Genomic DNA, 21,457 nt, shown 5'->3' on the forward strand with positions numbered 1-21,457 from the left:
TTGGGTCTCTGAATGATGAAACACTTCAGATCTGAATTTGAGAAGTTGCTCTTGATTATTGTGTTGTTTTCAGGTGGATTTCTTCCTCGTCGCTGAATACGAGAATTTATGCTGGAACAGAGGCATCAACACAGAACTTTTCTCAAAGCTATCAAGCCTGAAATGTCCTCAGCGAAGGATGCCCAGGCAGGCAGGAGGGGGGGGAGCAAATGTTACACAAAACTACACTCCAAAATCCAAATGGATGAGTGTGTTTTCGGAGCCATCCTGGGCTCTGCATGTGTCTGATAAAAGAGACGCAGGTGTTCAGGCCATTTATGGTTGGAAGCATAGATGAGCTGGTCAAAATCTCTTATTTTGAGGGTTGGGGTGGGATGTAATATTTCACCAGCTGCTCCTGCTGGAATCTATTTCTACCTGCATTTACTCTGTCCTTAGCCATGTGTGGAAATGGGCAACATTGTCTCCTCTTTGGCACCTTAGCCAACTGAGCACATCACAGCCACCAACCCAACAGGCTTGGCCCAGGGCTAAAATTGCTCTGAGCAACTTTTGTGGATTCTCATTCATGCACACCTTATGCTTGCCCCAGAGTCATTGCCATCTGTTCCCATCCTGCAACACGCAGAGAGGCTGAATTATCTCTAGAAGATTCACATTGGATTATTTCTAATCACTTCTTAGTGTCAATCAAGACATCGGGTTTAAGGTCTACCAAGTAGCTTCCTCGTCTGTCACAGCACACCCTTCTTTTCTCAGATACCTTAGGAACAGTGTTCCTTATTTGAGGCAGACATCATTACAGTCTTAAACATGAAGCCCCATCACATTCAGTGGGGCTTATTCTTACAGAGTTGAGTGGGCTTGGGATAGCAGCCTCCCAGCCTAATCCTCACTAAGCACATTTTCTTGGAAGTTCATTCCACTGATTTAAATCAACTTACTTCTAAGGATGAAAGCTTAGGATAGGTTGACACGTCAAGATCCATCATACCTTTCACATAACCTGAAGTGGGGGTGGGGGTGGGGAGGCTTTCTAGATATCCAACTGATATTAAATGCTTTCCGTCCTGCTCATTGAAGAGTAGCAATGCCATCTTATACATGTCTACTCAAGTCTAATTCTCTCAGACCCTCCAAGTATCCCTATTTTCCAGGGACATCCCTGATTTAGAGAAATCATCCCGATTTCTGATTTGATTCCAGAATGTCCCACTTTTCCTTGGGATGTCCCTATTTTCATTGGAGAAATGTTGGAAGGTATGGAGTTATCTGACCCCTGTCTGAAGGCAATCCTGTATAGGGAAGGTTTCTTAAAAATGGTGTGTGTGTGTGTGTGTGTGTGTGTGTGTGTGTGTGTGTTGGAAACTGCCCAGAGTGGCTGGGGCAACCCAGCAACGTGTAGGGTATAAATAGTAAAATTATCATTACGGAATGGGGCATCCCTATTTTCATCAGAGAAATGTTGGAGGGTCTCTCTCTCTCTCTCTCTCTCTCTCTCTCTCTCTCTCTCTCTCTCTCTCTCTCTCTCAGCTTTATTGTGGTCCATAGACCCAAAATACAAGTCCAATTGAGTTTATTGGGGCTTCCAGACCCTCCACGTGTCTCTGCTTCCCAGGGACCATCCCAGATTTACAGAAGCCGTCCTGGTTTCTGATTTGATCCCAGGATGTCCTGCTTTTCTTGAGGACATCCCTATTTTCATCGGAGAAATGTTGGAGGGTATGGAGTTTTCCAGCCCCTGAGCCATCTGAAGACAGTTGGCTTAGGGTTTGGATATATTTCCTTTTTCTAATGATTAATGTTTAGTTATGTTTTTATGTGTTGTTTTATGTGGCTGGTTGGGTATAAAAAGTATGTATGTATGTATGTATGTATTAATTATATAGGACTGGAAAATGTTGTAAGGCATGGGCTTACTCCTAGGTAAGTGGGCTGAGCATTGCTGCCTAAACTACACACCTAGCTTGCTCCCACACTAAAGTCAACAGAGCTGACATAAAGGTGCTTATGGAGGTGCTTTCTTTCTGGATTGCAGAAAGAAAATAGTTTGCACTGGGGTATTGTGGGCAAGATCTTACGGTACAAGGCCAGGATAGTGGCACAAAGGGGTATCAGTAGTGTTACTAGATGGGCAATCCTTGGCCAACAACCCTCCCCTCCTAGAAACACCTTCCTTTTTTAAAAAAATAATTTTTATTAATTTTTAGAAAAAGAAAACACATACAAAATATACAACATAAACTCTGTCCCTTCATTTTCCCTCCACCCACAAGCCCACCTCTGCCACCAGTGAGACCCATGGGTATTGGGGAACAAAGGGGTCCATTTTAAGCTGGGTTTGACCTCCCCCCTCCTTCCTCCCCCCTCATCCCCCCATGCCACTGAGAGGACAAAGACGGAGGATCTCTGGGGATTGGCTTATCCCCCAGCTATTTCTTCACTGTACTGGAAAAAAGAAAAACAAGGAAAAGGGGGGGGGAAGGAAAGGAAAAAAAAGGAAAAAGGAAAAATATTAATGGCTTCCACGACTCTCCTCCTCCTGGATTTCCCAACCTCTTTACATCATTATGGCGGGTTTTCTAATCCAATTCAGAATCTTATTCTTATAATATTAACACAATCCTCCTCCTTCTTCATGCTGTCCCCCTCTGAGCCCCCCCCCCTGCCACTGGGGTAGCCCGAGGAGTCCAGCAGTCAAAAGGTTCTATTTTTGTGTCTGGGTTTCCCTCCACCCTTCCCTCTCCCCTCAAGGCACCCCCTGCCACTGGGTACCAAGAGTAAGAAGGGGGAGACAGGCAGTTTTCCACCCAAACACCTCCTGATCACCAAAATTATTCAAAAACAAACTCTAAGCATATTTCCTCAGCCATTCTTTTTACTCCCTCCAGAAAGCTCTTAACCTTAAAGTATAAAAATCTCTCCTCCCCCCCCCAATGTCCCTCCTCCCAATTGGATCAGCATATCCTTTAGCAGGCCAAGATTCCGACACCGTTGTTCATAAACCAAAAAATGTACCTTAAACTAAATTTTTTACCCCACACCAATTCTTTCCCACATCCACTTCCAGACCTCTGCTCCTCCCTCTTTCTGCCTTTCCCTCCCTTCACTAACACCATTCAACATTTCAGTCTCTCCAGGATTTTCACTTCCATCAATCTTCTCTTCACTTTGCTTCTCCTTGTCGGCCTCATCTCTTTGTTCTGATCTTTGTTTTTCATCATCCAACACATATTTTTTATGGTCTGAATCAGTCTCCAAATTGTCCTCAAATTGTTGCTCCTCACACACAATCTCATAATCAAAATTGTCCTCTAAATCTTGCTCTTGCACCTCATTCTCCTTTTCTGTTGGATTGAAGTGTTGCCTTTCCTTGTAGATATCTTCCCATGTTTGTAGATAGCCCAGCACAGCCTCCTGGAAAGCTCGAGAGAATTTTGTTTTCATAGTTCACTTGACCACAGGCAGACCAGAGATAAGGGCAGAAGGGTACTGGAAAATTCCTCTCTACCACGTTGTCGGCTCCATCTTGGCTGTTCTTATCCTTTGTCTTTAACCTCATCAGATTTCAAATTTACAGTCCACTTAAATCCTTTTAAAACCTTTTGAATCAATTTTTCCAATTCACAGGAATAAAATCGTCTTTCTTAGTCCTTTAACAATTTGACAGCTTTTGACAGCTGTCAAAGCGTCCTCCCCCTTGTTGCTGCTGAACCTCAAGGGGCAACGACACCGGGGACTGGGGAGGTTTGGAAAAGTCTTTCTTTCTCTTGGGTCTGCAATCTTGAAAGAAGTTTTCCCTTTTCGGCTTGGGAATATTTAATGTGCCTCCCGATTGTCCATTTGGAAGAGATCGGCTTCCGTTATTTTAGAATCTCTTCCTATCTTCAAATTTAAAATTTTTAAGATCCGAATGGAGATTTGACTTACTTTGAAGAAGTCTTTTATTTCCTTGGAAGAATCCGCCGCTTGCAGGCTGAGGACTCGGAGCTTCACTTCAAGGAGGTAAGATGAAACCCAAAAATGGCTCCCGCGACTCCACTCCGCTGGCTCTCGATTGCTCTACTGAGCTCTCGGGCAGCAGAGGATTCGCGTCCGGAGTAAACAGCTGGGCACTATGTCACCGGGACTCTCTACCCAGTGTTTTTTCGGGGAGTCCGCTCGCTCTGCGGACTCCCCCCCCCTCCACGAAGCCAGGGACTTCGGAGCACGAAGTCCCTGCGTCCAACTTCACCAGCGCGACGAATCGGAAGCCTTTTACACCTTCCTGTCCAACTTCCTGTCCAACTAGGCTGTGCTGATTGTCAGGACAAGGCAATTCCTCAGTTGACTCAAAAGGCTAAGTTGTAAATAATGACAACTGAGGCACCAGAGTTCTGCTGTAGACACCCACCAACAGCCAAAGTGTTTCTAATTTCAGAAGCCTCCTACTTCTTGAATAACAGCCAAGAGAGAAACAGAACTTTTGGGTGCCTCGGAGGGAGAGGGCCCTTCCTCCACCTCCTTCATCTACATCTACACAAAGAGTTCAAAGACACAACAATATCTATTCAAGATTGACACTGAATCCTGCCCTGGTTCCCACCTCTTTCATTTAGCAGGGACTTGAAACAGAGACTATTCTGCATCAACCCATGCTTCTATCAGGAGAGCTATAAAGAGAAGGATCTGACTGGCCCAGCTACAAGGGCCTGAGCTTTACACAGAGAGAAATTGCTTTATATAAAAAAAGAAATCCATGCATATGACAATCTTTTCTCTTCAGACCAGTTCCGTCTCCGCCACTCTTTTTGCCCTCGCCTCTCAGTTCTGCTGACTTTCCACTTTAGCAATAAACTCTTCTCTCTCTTTTTTGCAAGAAAAAGAAGTAAGGAAAGAAAGGAAAATGCGTGCTTCAGACAGACAGTGAACTGAGAGATTTGGAGCTGCTGCTGGCAATCTTCACTTGCACAATGCCTGCCACTAACTATGCCAGGTGCTCCCCGGACTTATTTGAAATGAGGGCCTCAAAGTGGAGCTCCTCCAGTTTTAGTTCCACAGAAGCAAGGAGCAAGAGGAGGTGAATTAACTCCATGCAAATGGGATGGCAAAGCACACTCCTGGAAAGATCCTTGAATACCAATTGTTTCTACCGCTAGCAAATATTGCCTTCTGTGAGGAGTCAGAGGAAGGTGGAACAGTTCTGAACTCTTCCTGCATTGGATCCAGATTTAACTCCTAGTGGGGAAGAAAAAGAGGGATTTTGTGGGTTTCACTGATGCAGTAGCAGTGAATTAGTGATGGATTTATGCTGTAGCATCCACACAGCATGAGGAGTTCTTCTGCAGTGCTTCCTGGATGATTATATATTTAGCTATTTGTGTGCTTATTTATTTCATGACATTTATATACTGCTTGAATGTAAAAAAACCAAAACAAAACAAAAAACAAAACCCATACCTTAACACAGTTTACAAAAAGAAAGAAGCAATGAAATTATTAGCAAAAAAAACACGAAGACATTCAAAAAAACAAATAAACCAGCAATAAACTAAAAACTTATCAGCATTCTAGATATCTGAGTAGGCTTGCCTAGCAGGGCGGCCTGCCTGATATCAACTGGCAGGTAGTTCTGAACTTTAGGTGTCACCACACTAAAAGACTGTTTTCTATACAGTACATGCAGAATGCCCTTCCTACCTTATTTATTTATTTATTTATTTATTTATTTATTTGGGGGGGGGGTTGAATTTGCCACACTCCTCTTCCCCTGGAAATCTCCCTAGGAGGAGAATATTATAGCATGATGGGTGATTTCGCCCAATGGGGAGAGGTGGTGATTTAAGCTTGCTCTGCCCCACATTCTTCTGAAGTGTAGATGCCACCACACTAAAAGACTGTTTTCTTATACAGTCATACCTTGGTTTAAGTACGCTTCGGTTTGAGTACTTTCAGTTCAAGAACTCTGCGGACCCATCGGGAACAGATTAATCCACTTTCCATTACTTTCAATGGGAAAGTTCATTTCAGGTTAAGTACGCTTCAGATTAAGTAGGGACTTCCAGAACCAATTACACTCATACTTCGCGTTAAGTACGCTTCAGGTTGAGTACTCCACGGACCCGCCTGGAATGGATTAATCCACTTTCCATTACTTTCAATGGGAAAGTTTGCTTCAGGTTAAGTACGCTTCAGTTTAAGTACTCCGCGGACCGTCTGGAACGGATTAATCCACTTTCCATTACTTTCAATGGGAAAGTTGACTTCAGGTTAAGTACGCTTCAGTTTAATTGCAGACTTCCGGAACCAATTGTGTACTTAAACAGAGGTACCACTGCATAATGGATCTTATGTGACACCTGTAACGGTGCCAGTTCTGAGTTATTGCCATCTGGAGGGGCAACTCTTGCAGTAGAGAGCAACAAAACTGGACAAGATACATACCCTGGGACATTTGTGGCATGAAAAATTACAGGATTCCAATAGGATTGGATGCAGAGTCCAACCTGCAACTTTTGCAGGCACAGACAGTAGTGAAAGTGGGGTTGCGTATAACTGCCCCAATACGAACCATGAGCACAATCCGTTGTGAATGTGCAATTAAAAGGAAGCCTGGGTGAATGGAAAGAAGCCAGACAATTTCCTGTTCAGATTGCGGATTCAACAGGTTATTGCTCCACCTACTGCTTCAATTGGCTCATAAGCCAGCAATTCAAAAGCATGTACACCAAGTCAGACAGGTAGCAAAGGATCACACACAGGGTCTAAAACTAAATTAAGAGTTATCCTTGCCCCATATACACTAAGAGCAGGATCAGCAAGATCAGTATGTGGAGTATCCCTATCCTTCTCTCTGTGTGTTTGTCTCTTTAGGAATGTTTCCCTAGGCTTCTTTTTTGGTGGGGGCACTTTTGCAAACTTCTGGGCTTCCCTCCCAGGTAAGTTGACACATCCCTATTCTTCATGGGTGGTGCCATTTTGCCTACATAAACATAGGCACTCCAAGAATGAGTTTGCTATATTGGTATATATGATGGGCGGCTGCCAACAGGGTGTAACTCTATTTCCGAATCTCACTGGCAATTGATCTTCATGCACAAGCAATTAAAATGCCAGCCAGTTCAGTTTAACAGTGGATGGGTCAATAAAGACTCAGCTGGGATTGTATCCTCTTGCACATATCAAGGCAGATCACAAGCCAAGCGGTGCTGCAATGCTGCCAAATATCAAGCAGACCAGTCAACAGAGAAGTTGGGCTTAAGAAGAAAAAAAAAGCCTCAGACAAACCTTTCCAAATCTCCAGCCTCTACAACAGCTGCATAGAAAGGTGCTTCATTTCAAATGCATCCAGACATGAGGAATACTGTGTTAGTGTTACTGATTATAATGCTACACGTCTGTCCTGTTTTCTGATGTTCTTTTCATGCTGTTGCATTATGGAACTGTGGCTTTTTGACTGATATACCAACCCATCACACTAATTTTCATTCAGACCAGTAGGCATGGTGTGACCCAGCAATAAATGTCACCGCTATCTTCCAACCCTTTCTGCACCTGCCTGCTTCTGTTTCCCCCGGGATTTGAGGATACCACCCCAAATTTTGTCACTTTACTCCCACGGTTTTCAGTATTGGTGGGGTTGCAAAGTGATTCTTTCTGGAACCAATCAAAACAGAAATGAATGGATTTCCAGAAGTGGCTTTTGCATCACATGGAAGCTCAAATATAATACGGAACTTCACAGCCAGGGAAACGGAATAAATTAATGTGAGAATGCAGCCTAAGCCACCTTTAGAACTCTCCCTCCACCTCACCATTAGTCAGCATTTCCAAGGCTGCCAAATCAAGAGGCTACGACTTTGGGGTCAGGAGAAGAGGTCAATAGCCAGCACTCCTAATACATCTCAATGGGAACATTCTCCAAGGTGACATCCCACATATAACTCCCATCAGCATCAGCCTGCTTTGCAATTCTCATTTATTTATTTATTGCATTTTTCTCCAATATGCTCAAGGTGGCGTACGTGGTTTTCCCTCCCTCATTAATCCCTGCATCAACAACCCTGTGAGGTCGGTTAAGATGAGATAATAATGTGCTTCCACTGGCCACAAAGTTGCTGGTTAGACTGCTGCCTAAGGTCTCCATTGATTAGGTGATTACCAACATGCTGCTAGTTTGCAGACACAGCTCTGCATTTGAAACACAAGCCCAGTAATAATACTGGCCGCCTTTACAGGGTGGCTGTAAGAATTTCTGAGAAGACAGGTGCTCTGTAGCATTGTAAAGGTATTTTGGATTTAAGTAACAACCACAGCCATGGGGCCACTTTGGCCAGCCGGCCTGCTGGTTCTTTCAGCTTAGAAAAAGGCAGAGTTTGTGCAGCTGGGTCACAGCCCTGCCTAGGATGAGACCCAGAATCTCTGGCCTGGGCCTGGGCATGATGTTCACTGGGTAGCCTTGGACCAATCCTCTCATCTCAGCCTAGGCTACCTCCCAGGATTGTTGAGAAGACGAGGAGGACAATCTGTACTTATGTATTGCATTTGTACCTCACCTTTCCTGCAAGGAGCTCAAGGTGGCATATATACATCTTTTCCTCTCAATTTTATCCTCACAACCCTCTCCCCACCCCTGGTGAAATAGGTCAGGCTGAGAGTGAACGACTCACCCAAGGACACCCAATGAGGTTCATGGCTAAGTGGGGATTTGAACCCTGGCCACCGAGGTCCTAGTCCAACTCTTCCTGCTGCACCATCAGTGGTTCTCATAAATAACAATGCCAATTGCCTCCTTGTTTGGCAGGGAGAAAACATGAAGGGAAATGCACCCATTCCCTGCTACACCTGCTCCTAAACCTATAATGGTAGCAACACTTCAGATAAGGAAGGTGGTAGGAGTTGGGCCTCCGAGGAAAAAGGTAGGCTGGGACTGGGAGAGCTGATGCTTCAGGAATTTGGCTCCCTAACCATGTGGGGCTTTAAAGCACCTTTATCTAGGCTCAGGCACAGACAAATGTATTTCTCTGAAGACTGAAGCAACCACAAAACATTCTGACAGCTGGGTTTGGCACCAATCGAAGCTTCCAAGGCAGCTCATGTATAATGTGTAACAGTAACCCAACTGGGATGTTGCCAAGGACTACAACCATTTCACTGATAGACAATTGCTGGGGAGGGGTGAGAAGATTGTATATGGGGTGACAACCCCTAAGCCACTTCAAGTTGTCATGAGACAACTGCATGCATGGGCCTGGGATTCAGGCCACGTTTGTACCATCCATTTAAAGTGTTATGATGCCCCTTGCAACAGCCATGGTGTCCCCCAAAGAACTTTCAGAGCTTGTTAAATGCGCTGAGACTTGTTAGGAGATCCCATTTCTCATCACAGAGCTATGATTTTCCAGAGTGGTTTAACAGTCCGTTCTCCTTCACAAGAACTCTGAGAAGTACAGCTCTGTCAGCGGAGGAGGGGCTCCTCACAGCTATCAGCACCCTTAACAAACTGCAGCTCCCAGAGGTCTTTGGGGGAAACCTAGTGGTATCATAGCTCTTTAAATGTATTGTGTGAACGTGGACTGAGGCACACATTGACTTGGCTCACATCAACAGCACCCATTTAAAGCACATGGCTTCCCCCCAAAGAATCATGGAGACTGTAGTTGGCTAGGGGGTGCTGGGAACTATAGCTCTGTTGCAGTGAGCTACAGTTCCCTAGATTCTTTTTGGGGGTGGAGTAGTGGCAAAGTGGTATAAAGGGACCCCTGACCATTAGGTCCAGTTGTGACCGACTCTGGGGTTGCGGCGCTCATCTTGCGTTGTTGGCCGAGGGAGCCGGCATACAGCTTCCAGGTCATGTGGCCAGCATGACAAAGCCGCTTCTGGCGAACCAGATCAGCGCACAGAAATGCCGTTTACCTTCCTGCTTGGAGCGGTACCTATTTATCTACTTGCACTTTGACGTGCTTTCGAACTGCTAGGTTGGCAGGGACCGAACAACAGGAGCTCACCCCATCACAGGGATTCAAACCACCAACCTTCTGATCAGCAAGCCCTAGGCTCTGTGGTTTAACCCACAGCGCCACCTGCGTCCCTGCAAAGTGGTATAAATGTGTTTTAAATGTTGGGTGTGAAAGTGGCCTGTTGGCAGCATGCCACACAGGACAAATTTTGCTTCCAGCGTATTTCCAGTGGTGCCCAAACCCCCTGACACATGTACGTGATCTTGTGATGCACATGGGCGGTCTCTCATCAGAAAGCAAAGAACTCATCCACCGCGAGAAATGCCAGGCCTTTTCAAAATGCCGTAATCCCCAGGAAAGTTAAGGAGGGGGGAGAGGAGGAGGAGGGAAGCAGGTCAGAGTGATATTTTTATAGTCCAGAGCTCTGAAATAAATAATTTCAGAGGATGAAAAATATCAGGCACTGAACTTTACGAACATCAAAATGAGATGAATATTTCATAGGAGCCGCGAGCCACGAGCCTGAACCCTGGAAAGGAACATGAATACAGATCCGATAACAAGGATTTCGATGGTTGGACAAGAACACAGGGAATAAGTCAGGGCAGGGAAGGAAATGGGAATGCAGGAGTGAAAGGTAGGAAGAAACTAATCAGGAGATGTCCCCAAAGGGCTGCCTCGTATTAGCAAATCCTTCTCTGTTCGACCATATCCTATCCATGCTAACGCAGCAGCAGGGCCTCATCTGCACTATGCATTTTAAGCGCTGCCGTGCCACTTGGAGCAGGCATGGCTCCCCCAAGGAATCCTGGGAACTGTACAGTGGAACCTCGGTTTATGAACACCTCGGTTTACGAATTTTCAGTTTACGAATGCCGCGTACCCATCTGGAATGGATTAATTCACTTTCCATTACTTTCAATGGGAAAGTTTGCTTCAGTTTATGAATGCTTCAGTTTATGAACAGACTTCCGGAACCAATTACACCCATGCTTCGGGTTAAGTACGCTTCAGGTTGAGTACTCCACGGACCAGTCTGGAACGGATTAATCCACTTTCAATTACTTTCAATGGGAAAGTTCGCTTCAGTTTATGAACGCTTCAGTTTATGAACAGACTTCCAGAACCAATCGTGCTCATAAACCGAGGTACCACTGTAGTTTGTTAAGGGCGCTGTTCAACTGTTGTGTATTATCACCCTGATCTCTGCATTTCTGGGGGGTGGGCATGGGTGGAAACATGGTAGCTGTTATCTTCTTTTGCTGCATTCTTACCTGAAAGAAATAAAAACTGTTTTACAGTGGTACCTCAGGTTACAAACACCCTGGGTTACAAACACTTTTGGTTACAGACTCTGCTAACCCGGAGTCTGTAGTACCCGGAAGTAGTACCTCGGGTTAAAAACTTTACCTAAGGATGAGAACAGAAATTGTGTGATGGCAGCGCAGCAGCAGTGGGAGGCCCCATTAGCTAAAGTGGTACCTCAGGTTAAGAACGGTTTCAGGTTAAGAACGGACCTCCAGAACAAATTAAGTTCGTAACCAGAGGTACCACTGTATTATAAAAAGGGCATGTTGAGAGTTGTTAGGAGTCCTCTAGTCTTCTCACAGGGCAAGAATTCCCAGAGTGGTTTAACAGTCCGTTCTTCTTCCTAGGGAACTCTGGGAACTGTAGCTGTGTGAGGGGAATGAGGTCTCCTGACAACTCTCAACACCTGTAACAAACTAGTTCCCAGGATTAATTGGGGTAGCCAAGCTACAGCTCCTAGGATGCTTCAGGAGTAAGCTATGACTGTTCAAGCATATAGCGCAAAAGGGGCCCAAGTCTCCAATGAATGAACTTCTGGAAACAGCCTTACACTGAGGCAGATGTAACTCTTGAACACAAAGGGTGATACTTCCAGAATTTCTGGAGGTCAACTTTCCAAGATCCATCTCTGAAACATAGGAAGCTTAGGGCTGCCTCGTGTTGCCTCAGACCATTGGTCCACCTACCTAAGTTTTGTCTACAGACTGAGGGCTCTCTGATGTCTCAGAAAAAGATTCCTGACTTCCCCAGCTGTACTTGGAGATGCCTTGGACTGAACCTGCAACCCTTTATATGCAAAGGAGGTGCCCTGAATGACAGCCTTTCTCAGAAGGAGCTCTGATTTGGAATATGTTCTTATAAGAGGATTGCACAAATTCATGGAGTATTAAGTCTAGTAGTGGCTACTAGCCATAATGGCCATACTATGCCTCCACTGTTGGAGTGGAGGGTATGGTGGGTTGCAGTAGATGGTATTGGAAGGTATTCTTTATTGGAGGGTATTCTGTACCAGTTGCTGGGGGTCACAAGTGGGGAGAGTGCTGTTGCACTCTGCCTGCAAGTTTGTTTGTTTGTTTGTTTACCCATTTTATATCCCACCTTCACCCCAGTGTACAACCTAAGGAAGCTCAAAACAGATACAACTAGACAAGCACGCAATAAATGTAAATATTTTTTAAATCAAGTAACCTTATTAAAAATAGCACCAAAAACACTAAAGACAATTAAAAGGGCACAAACAAACACAAAGAATAACATCCACCCACAGAAGACCCTGCCACAAACAGCCAGTTAGTGGCCAATGTCTATTGGAACAAAAATTACTCTACCTGCTGGAGAAAGGAAAGCAGAGAGGGGTCCAGGCTGGCTTCCTGTGGAAGGGAGGTCCACAAGCTGAGAGCAGTCATGGGGAATGCCCTCCCCTCTCTTGTGTCCCCACCAAATGTGCCTGCGAAGGTGGTGGGACTCAAAGAAAGGACTCCCCAGAAGACCCAAAAGCCCAGGCAGGCTCCTATGGGGAGACAATTGTGCTTCAGATAGCCAGGACACAAGCTATGTTTGGATTTGCAGGCCATAACTTTGCACTTTGAATTGTGCCCAGAAACAGACCAGTAGTCACAAGAAGTTCTCCCTGTAACAGGCTCCAGTAAGCAATCTGGCTGCAGCAACTTGGACCTCCTGAAGTTTCCAAACACTTTCCAATGGCAGTCCCACATAGAGCACGTTACAATAATCCAAACAGGGTGTGCAACCAAGGCATGTCACACCATGGCTGGATCAGACACCTCCAATAATTTGCACAGCTAGTGCCCTTGCTTCAAATGTGCAGTTCACTCGTGGCCACTGCAACAACCTGGGCATCTAGACTCAAGGCTGAACCCAGGAGTACGTCCAGCTTGCAAACGTGAGCTTTCAGTGGAGTGCAATTCTATCCCTGCATCCCTTATCTGCCTTTCAACCGACCATACTGGTGACACTGAACTCCAAAACTCTTGACAGCATCTCCTAGCTGTTTCAGGTAAATGTTAAATGGAATTGGGGGATATGACAGAAACCCACGTGACACCACAGGCCAGTGGTGTGGGGTGGAAAGGAGCACAGGGGCAGTTGCCCCAGGTGTGAAATTGTGAGGGCGTGCAAGATTTCAACACCCGGTGCTGTCTCAATGTAGCTCTGCATTTCCGTCACTCCATTGAAAATGGCTTCTCCACGAGAACCAGGAAGTGATCTATCCAGACAATGGAACAACTATTCTTTTCTTATCTCCGCGACTGCAATCTCCTGCATAACACGGGCACTGTTAGGCAGTTGGATGCACATGCATATTCCGTCTGAGTCCTACTCACTTATCTACCTGCCTCCGCATGGCCCCGGGCACTGGCAACTCACGCTACATCATAGACTATCAGCAACGGTGAGAACAAGATGCTGGACTAGATGTGTCTTTGGCCTGGTCCAGCAGAACTGTTCCTATGTTCTTAAAGGCTTCTAACCCATCTTTCAAGGCACATCGCCTTCTTGGGGCAACTTACATAAAGTTTTAGAACAACAAAAACAGTTATAATTTAACCATTAATTGAAAAAAAATTAAAATCAGAGGCAGCTAAAGTTCTTCAAGCGTAGCAAAATAATTAATCATAGCAGGCTGGAATAAAAATGTCTCCAGAGTTTTCTTAAAAACCACCAGCCATATAGACATAGTTAATTTATGTATATATCATATTTAACAGAAATGCCTCCATGCTCAACAGCGGTTCACATACAACACAGCTCCAATTCAATTGTTGTTTAGTTGTTTAGTCATGTCCGACTCTTCGTGACCCCATGGACCAGAGCACACCAGGCACTCCTGTCTTCCATCCAATTCAGTAGTACATGAAATAACAATAGATTCAGGTAGGTAGCCATGTTGGTTATTATTTTTATTTCAACTGTGTCAGACCAACATGGCTACCTACCTGATTCTATTGTTATTTCATGTACTACTATCAGGTAGGTAGCTGTGTTGGTCTGACACAGTTGAAATAAATAAAAAATAAAAAATAAAAAAATGTCCAGTAGCACCTTAGAGACCAACTAAGTTTGTTCTGGTATAAGCTTTTGTGTGCATGCACACTTCTTCAGATACACTGAAGCAGAAGTCACCAGACCATTTATATATAGTGGGAGGGTGGGGTGGGGTATTTCTCAGAATGGTTGTAAGAGATGGGTGATCGACTCAATGGGTATGGTAAACCTGTTGACGACTGTTAACTACTGTTAACGACTGCAATTATTCCTACAGGAAAAAGCAAAGGATAGTGTGCAGCATAGCTGCCAAGTTATCCCTTTTTTAAAGGGATTTCCCCTTATGCTGAATAGGCTTCCTCACGAAAAAAGGGAAAACTTGGCAGCTATGGTGTGCAGATGACCAAAAATAGCTTTAGCATGTGTAATGAGACAAAAAATAACAATGTGTAGAACAAAAAGAGGAACAGCACTGCAACATACTACTAAAAATAATAAACTGCAATTATCATTATAATTAACAGGCATCACAATTTAAGTGGGAACAAAGTTGACCAATAGGTGTAATGATACCCAATAAGCTTGAAAGCTGATTATATTGATGCTTAGCAAAAAAAACAAGCACATATATTTTATGTCTCAACCCAAAAGTTCTCTTAAGGTTCTTCTGGAAGCAGATTCCTTAAGAAAAGCTTGAGGGTGGAACAAGGGAGATGGAAATAAATTCAAACCGGATGGCAAGCAGAAGTCACACCCACATCATATTTTTAAAGCACATTTAAAGCATGTGGCTTCCCCCAGTGATTTCTGGGACCTTTACGCCTCACAGAAGTACCATTCTCAGCAAACTTAACATACTTGAGTTCCCAGGATTCTTTGGGAAAGCCCTGCAATTTAAATGTATGATGCAGATGTGACCAGAGTTTCTCTCCCCTGGGGATGTATTTGGTGGGGGATAGAGTTCCAAAAGTGCTGGGCCACTACTGAAAAGGCCCTGTCTTTGTTACATGCCATCTAACCCCTATCCAGATGCTGATCTCAATGCACAGACAAGGCCATCTGGATGCCGGTGGTCTTTCAGCTAACCCAGTTCCAAGCTCCTTAGGGCATTAAAAGCTAAAACTAGCATCTTGAATTGAACACGGAGAAAACAGGCAGCCACCGTTACCGGTACAGTAAAATGTATAATGGAATATGGAGGTACAATATCTCCAAGAGTTTTAGTAACCACATTCTGTATCACTTGCAGTTTCCAAATAATCTTCAAGAATAGCCACCTGTTGAACACATTGCAGCCATCTAACCAGGACATAACCAAAGAACATGTCACTGATGTTTCCTTATTTATTATATATTTATCCCACCCTTCCTCCAAGGAACTAAGGGAAATGTGTCCTCCCCTCTCCACATTCTTCTGCACAACAACCCTGCAAAGTAGATGAGTTTTGAGACTCAGCAGGGATTTGAACACAGGTTTTCCCAGTACTAGCCAATCTCTCTCTCTCTCTCTCTCTCTCTCTCTCTCTCTCTCTCTCTCTCTCTCTCTGTGTGTGTGTGTGTGTGTGTGTGTGTGTGTGTGTTTACTCTCTCACATTGACTTCTGCAGTCCATTTGCTTGATTCAAAGTTGAGAGAACTGCAAATGTGAACCTAATCAGGGTCTGGCTTTTCCCCTCAGAGCTCTGATTTGCCGTTTGTTGACTGGGACCCACCAGCAGAACACCACAGCCTTGTGATCTTGCCTTCATAAGGCTGATTTCTTTGCTACATCTCTCCATGATATCCACATTCTGACCCAGCTATTTTAACCCCTGGTGCTTCCCATCATATACGTCTTCTTGCATAAATTCCACCTGGGATCATATGCCTGGGAGAAGTCAACGAGCCATCATACTCAACCATCAGACCAAAATAAGGAGAGGATAGTGAGCTTGCAACCAAGGAAAGAAAAAGGGGGGAAAGCTTTTTTATATATAATATTGACGACGCAGTTAGATAAGGTGCAACTGCTGTGCCTCTTCTCAACCACCCCAGTTCTGCTGCAAGCACTATTTTAATATTGCCCCACAGTTGATGTGGGGGGAGCCCAAGAAGCTGCAGTCCATTGTTCCATCTATCTCAGTATATTTCCTGCATTGCAATGAAGTTGTGATTTTTGGTAAGAAATAGAGTTTTCAACACCCTCATTACCCTATCAACTCCCCTCCCCTACACACACACACATTGAGAAAGCTATGAGAGCTGAAGTGGCATGATGCGGGATTGGTAGTGTGGGGTAGAGTTCTTTCCGTATGTGCTATTGTGGAGCATTATTCTCAATTCGTGCATCAAGCTCCTCCACCTTCCGCTGTATAAGCACATCACACTGTCGACACCACTCGGTTCACGAGAAAGAAAATGCCACCAGATCTCAAAAGGGTTCAAAGCTGCAACATGGCTGTTCTTTACCAACCTCTCTCCAAAGTGTTATTCCTCCCCGTTATTGGCAAATATCACCCCTCCCGTCTCCCCACCCCACCCCCCATTTCATCACAAGAGTATTGTGGAATCACCACCAAGGGCTAAGCAGAGACCAGTAAGCTGCATAAGCAATAACTTTTTATTTCAGTTTTCAAAAAAAAAGCATTGTTCTGAGACAGGCACGAACTCTTGCAAAACTAGATGAGGTTTTGGTGCACAGATCAGACTAAGCTGCTCCACTAACACATATGTGACCCACCATCATTCTCCCCCCAAACTCAAATAACAGCAGGGGGAGACCAAGCATAGCAGTGTCCCAACAGCCTTTAAAACATCATCACCTTTTATGAAATTTCGTCAAGCCAAGGAGGGGCGACACGCAAACTGGAAAGCTAACCTGCCAGAGTGGCAAAGAGGCAAAGAAAACAGCCATGAAACAGACAATCCATCCTATTTCTCCTAGAAAGAGCTTCCCCCTGCCAGCCACACCTCCTTCCTTCTATAGTGTAACCCCCTCAATGTGCAGCGTGCCAGGCATTTCTCCAGCCTCATCCACACCCACAGCTGCACACCAGTTCTCTTGATGCACAGAGCTGTCAGCGCCAGGGACTGAAACCAAAGTGCACCCCAAAATCCCATGCATCCTGCTGCCTCCACCAAGCCTCCCAGAATCTCAGCCAACACGCGAGCATGAAACCTATAGCACACAAGCAGCTGACCACCTATTATCACCAGCTCTGTCCCTTACCCAAACCCGGAGTAAAAGAAAAAAAGAGTCTCTGCTCCTACCTGAGGGTGGCGCTCTCCCCTTGCCGGACGGTCACGTTGTCCATCGCCTTGGGGAAGGTGGTATCTCCGCTGCGCACTGGCACTCCTGCGGGCACAAGGAAGAGGAGCCTGAGAGACAGGACGACCAGGCACCGCCAGGGCAGGACTAAGCACCCACCGACCCCCATCCTGGGCTTTCCTCAAGGCAAATATATATGTTTTTATTTATTAAAACAACCAGAGAGATGGATGGAGATTGCTTTGATAGGGACACCTCGCGGTGCCAAGTGTGGGCACAGAAGGGGAGGAGAGAAAGTGACGACGAGGAGGGAGAAGGCGGCGGAGCCTTTAGAAATCCAGTTTTGGGGTTTGTAGTTTTAGAGATCCGAGTCTCTCGAAAGGCATCCAGCCGCGTCCCAGGGAGGAAGAAGAAGTGGCCCCCCAAGGTGGCCAAGTTGCTGCGCGCCTCACAAACCAGAGCTTCCGATTAAGAGTTCGTGCATCTCACTTTGCTGGAGGAGGTGCGCTGCGCTCCGGCGCGGTAGGGCACAGCCGGCGCTCCGCAGCCGCACAAGGCGACGCGCTCCAGAGCGGCCCCTCCGGCCGGAGTTCCAAAAAAAAAACTCCACGCAGAAGAACTCGGGGAATGGGTGGTGCGAAGAGGGGGGTAAAGCACCCCTGGAGTAATATCAGAGGGAGAAGCGACAGGCCTCCTGCTCCAAAAGCTCCGACGGTGCCACAAGGCAGGGTGGAAGGGAAGGTCCGGCCGGCTGCCGCTGCTGCCCGGCGCTGCAGCGCGTGGTCGGGAGCGGATAAGAGCCTCTTCCCGGCTCAGCTGTGCTCCTCGCCGCCGCTCAGCGAAGGGAGGCTGCGGGGAAAGGCATGGCAAAGCTGGCGGCGCCGGCTGTTGCTGCTGCTGCTGCTGCTACTGCCTGGACCAGGGCTAGGTTCAGCATCCCGGATGCGCTCTGCCTCCTGGCTGGGCGCATCTCCTGCTCTGCCGAATCGCAGCCTCTCGCGCCGGCTCTCCGGAGCACACACACGCATCGGCTTGCAGGGGTTGTCATGGCAGCAACTCCATCATCGCTGACCAGCACTTGGGCTCCGCGGCACAGGCAGCGCCGCTCAGGAGCGCAGACTTAGCACATTAATCTCAGCCAAGGACACCGGGGATGGGGGGCGGCGGCGGATGGGGAGACTCTCCTTGCTTTTAACCCTCTCGGCGCCGGCGGGTGCACCTTGGGACGCCGGAAAGGGGGGGGGGCTTCTTAACCCTTGCGGGCCCGCTCCCAAACAACTAGCTCTCCAATATTTTTTATATGTGTGTGTGTAGTATTAGAGTCCTGCATTTCTCTTTACAGGCGGCCACGGAGCAGTTGGCACTGCGACCTACTATCCCGAGGTCTGACGGGAGTGAGGGTGGAGGGTGAGTGAGTCCCTCCAGAGCATGGCATCCAGCCAACTGGGTGGATTTTTATTTGAACCCTGGGCTTTCCTCCCTGTCCGCCTCCATCCGCTCTCCAAGTGAATAATGCAGGGTAAGGATGGCTAAAATACAGAGGCTAAAATACAGGAAGAGCGAGGTAGAAATCCTATTTGGATGTTAAACCTGCTGGAGACAAGCCACTCTTTTTCTCAGGCCTCGGTTTGCCCAGCCTGAAGTATGGGAATAAATAATGATGGCTGGTTATTCTAATGGTTGTTTTGCATATGGTGTTATTTTATATCACACCCCGTGTTTCTCTACTAAAGAATAGCTGTCTAAAAGTCCTGAATAGTAATAGTAATAATAATAATACCTTACAGGGCTACCCTATTCCTGTAACTTGTTTTAACCCCTTTAATGTTGAATTTTTCATTGTTGCAACCTGAACCGGGGTGGTGAAGGATGGGTAATAAAGCAAATAAATATGTAAATTAATAATATGATGATTACTGTTAATAGGAAAATGCCCAGAGCACTCAAAGAATCGCTAGATACGTTATGAGCATGATGGAAAGAAACACAGCTGAAACTGCCAGGCATTTTCTGTTCCATGCCAGATGCCTTGAAAAAGGTGTTGACGCTACACACCTCGCTTTTTGCTACCACCCTCCAGCTGGGAAATTTATTTACTACATTTGTATGGTCAGCCAACCACATATGTTCTCTGGGCATATCAGTGAAAAGAACAAAACTGCAATATTAAAAGTACAATACAGAACAGCAGAAGCAGCATTAAAAAAACTTTTCACTCTCCCTCAGATATACAACAAAATACAAACCATAGAATCGTAGAATTCTAGAGTTGGAAGGCACCCTGAGGATCATCTAGTCCAACCCCCAGTAATGCACCTGGCCCATACAGGGATCATTGTCAGCACCACGCTCCAACCAACTAAGAGGTCCAGTTAAAAGTAAAGACAAAAAAGAGGTTGTTTTTTTTTAATGACCTGGGTGAAGAGAAAGGACATGTTCATCTAGTGCAAAAAAAGATTATATGGATGCTGCCTCCTGGGTTGCTTTGGGGAGGCTGTTCCATGACATAGATGCCACCACTGGGGTACCCCACCCACCAATATGGTTTTAAAACAGAGATAGGACACCCATCTTGCCAGGAATTCCAGTGCTGTGACACCTACATTCCAGGTAGCTTGATGAACCTCCTGGTCCCTCTCAACTCTAAATGGTCTCCTCCAATTCTACAATTCAACAACTCTATATTGCAGCTAGTTCACAGTTAGCAACATGGATGGGCAGACACAGCCCACATTGTTCACTCCACCTTGCCAGCAGATGACGATGGGCATTTCCCCCCCATTGCTATTCTACCCACTTTACAGAGTGAGAAACTGAGGCATGAATCACAGCTGAGAAAGTCACTGGCTGCTGGAGGTCAACTCTTCTACAACAAGGCCTGGGTGCGATCATTTCCAGCAGCGAGTGCTTCCAGATGACCTGTTTACTGACCATTCATCTCGATAGGTTTGCAGGAAGTTAGACAGAGTCAGCTACTTTACTGAGCATTCACTCTTATTTGTGCAGAGGTTAGACAATGTTGCATGGATCAAGTATGATCTTTCCAGTGCATTTTCCCACCCCTTTCCTTATCTCAAAAAGTATGATTTGGGGGAGTGGAGGGGAATCGGTGTTGTTGTGCAAGAGCCCTGAATCAACCTTAAATGTTCAACCCAAAATTTCCACTTTGTGATTGAATCTCACCTGAAAAGAGCAACACCCACTGAGTATTTCGTTTCCCTCTTCCTAGTCTGCCTGCCGCCAAAGGCAGCCAGCTCAGTTAGGAGCTTTCCTATCTTACAACTCAACAGCATCCCATTTGTCTATAAGTAGCACACTCTTACACTCTCTGCTTCTTTGCTAACTGAATTATTATTTCTATATATAATCGCCTGCTGGTAGGAAGTGCAAGACATAAACAGTCCCGTGGGATTTGAGTCCTTTATCTTGAGGAGAGAGCGGCAAAGGCAAGCTTCAGGAGACAGCAGCCCCCTTTACTTACCCTTCCCTTGGCCCGGCCGCCAGAGCCATACATTTCACTTGTCTTTGGCAGCCTTTCCAGGTGCCACAAAATCAATCTAAGATGCTTTTCTCTCTCAATACTAAATGCTCAGTCATTTGGCTCAGATCAGGATCAGCTCCCCCGTGACTCCTTCTAGGCTTCAGGCCACAACCACACCACACATTTAAATCACTGTGATGGTTACAATTCCTGGGAACTGTAGTTTGGGCTGAGAGCTGTTAGAAAATTTTCTGTTCCCCTCCCAGAGCTACAATTCCTAAGGTTGTTTAACAGTCCACCCCTCTTCTCACGGGACTCTGGGAATTGTAGTTCTGGGAAAGATTCCAATCTCCACTCAGCCCTCAAGCTGGCTGGGTGACTGGCTTGGGCCAGTGGCAGTCTCTCAATCCTTACCTACCTCACAGGGTTGTTGTGTATATAAAACAGGGGAGGGGAGAATCATGTATAACCACTTAGA

At 45.9% G+C, this 21,457-nt stretch overlaps 1 protein-coding gene across 6 annotated transcripts in view; it reads right to left on the minus strand.

Moving 5' to 3' along the window:
* Positions 1 to 21,457, minus strand: part of NTM (neurotrimin) — an 831,268-nt gene that overhangs the window by 322,593 nt on the left and 487,218 nt on the right. For all 6 annotated transcript variants that reach the window (XM_088658212.1, XM_088658211.1, XM_088658210.1 and 3 more), the window contains one exon: positions 17,501 to 17,585. In XM_088658212.1, coding sequence (XP_088514338.1) covers positions 17,501 to 17,585 — 85 coding nt within the window. The remainder of the gene's footprint in view (positions 1 to 17,500; positions 17,586 to 21,457) is intronic.

Source organism: Zootoca vivipara, chromosome 14 (assembly GCF_965207765.1).
Source record: "Zootoca vivipara chromosome 14, rZooViv2.hap1.1, whole genome shotgun sequence".
Lineage (NCBI taxonomy): Eukaryota > Metazoa > Chordata > Lepidosauria > Squamata > Lacertidae > Zootoca > Zootoca vivipara.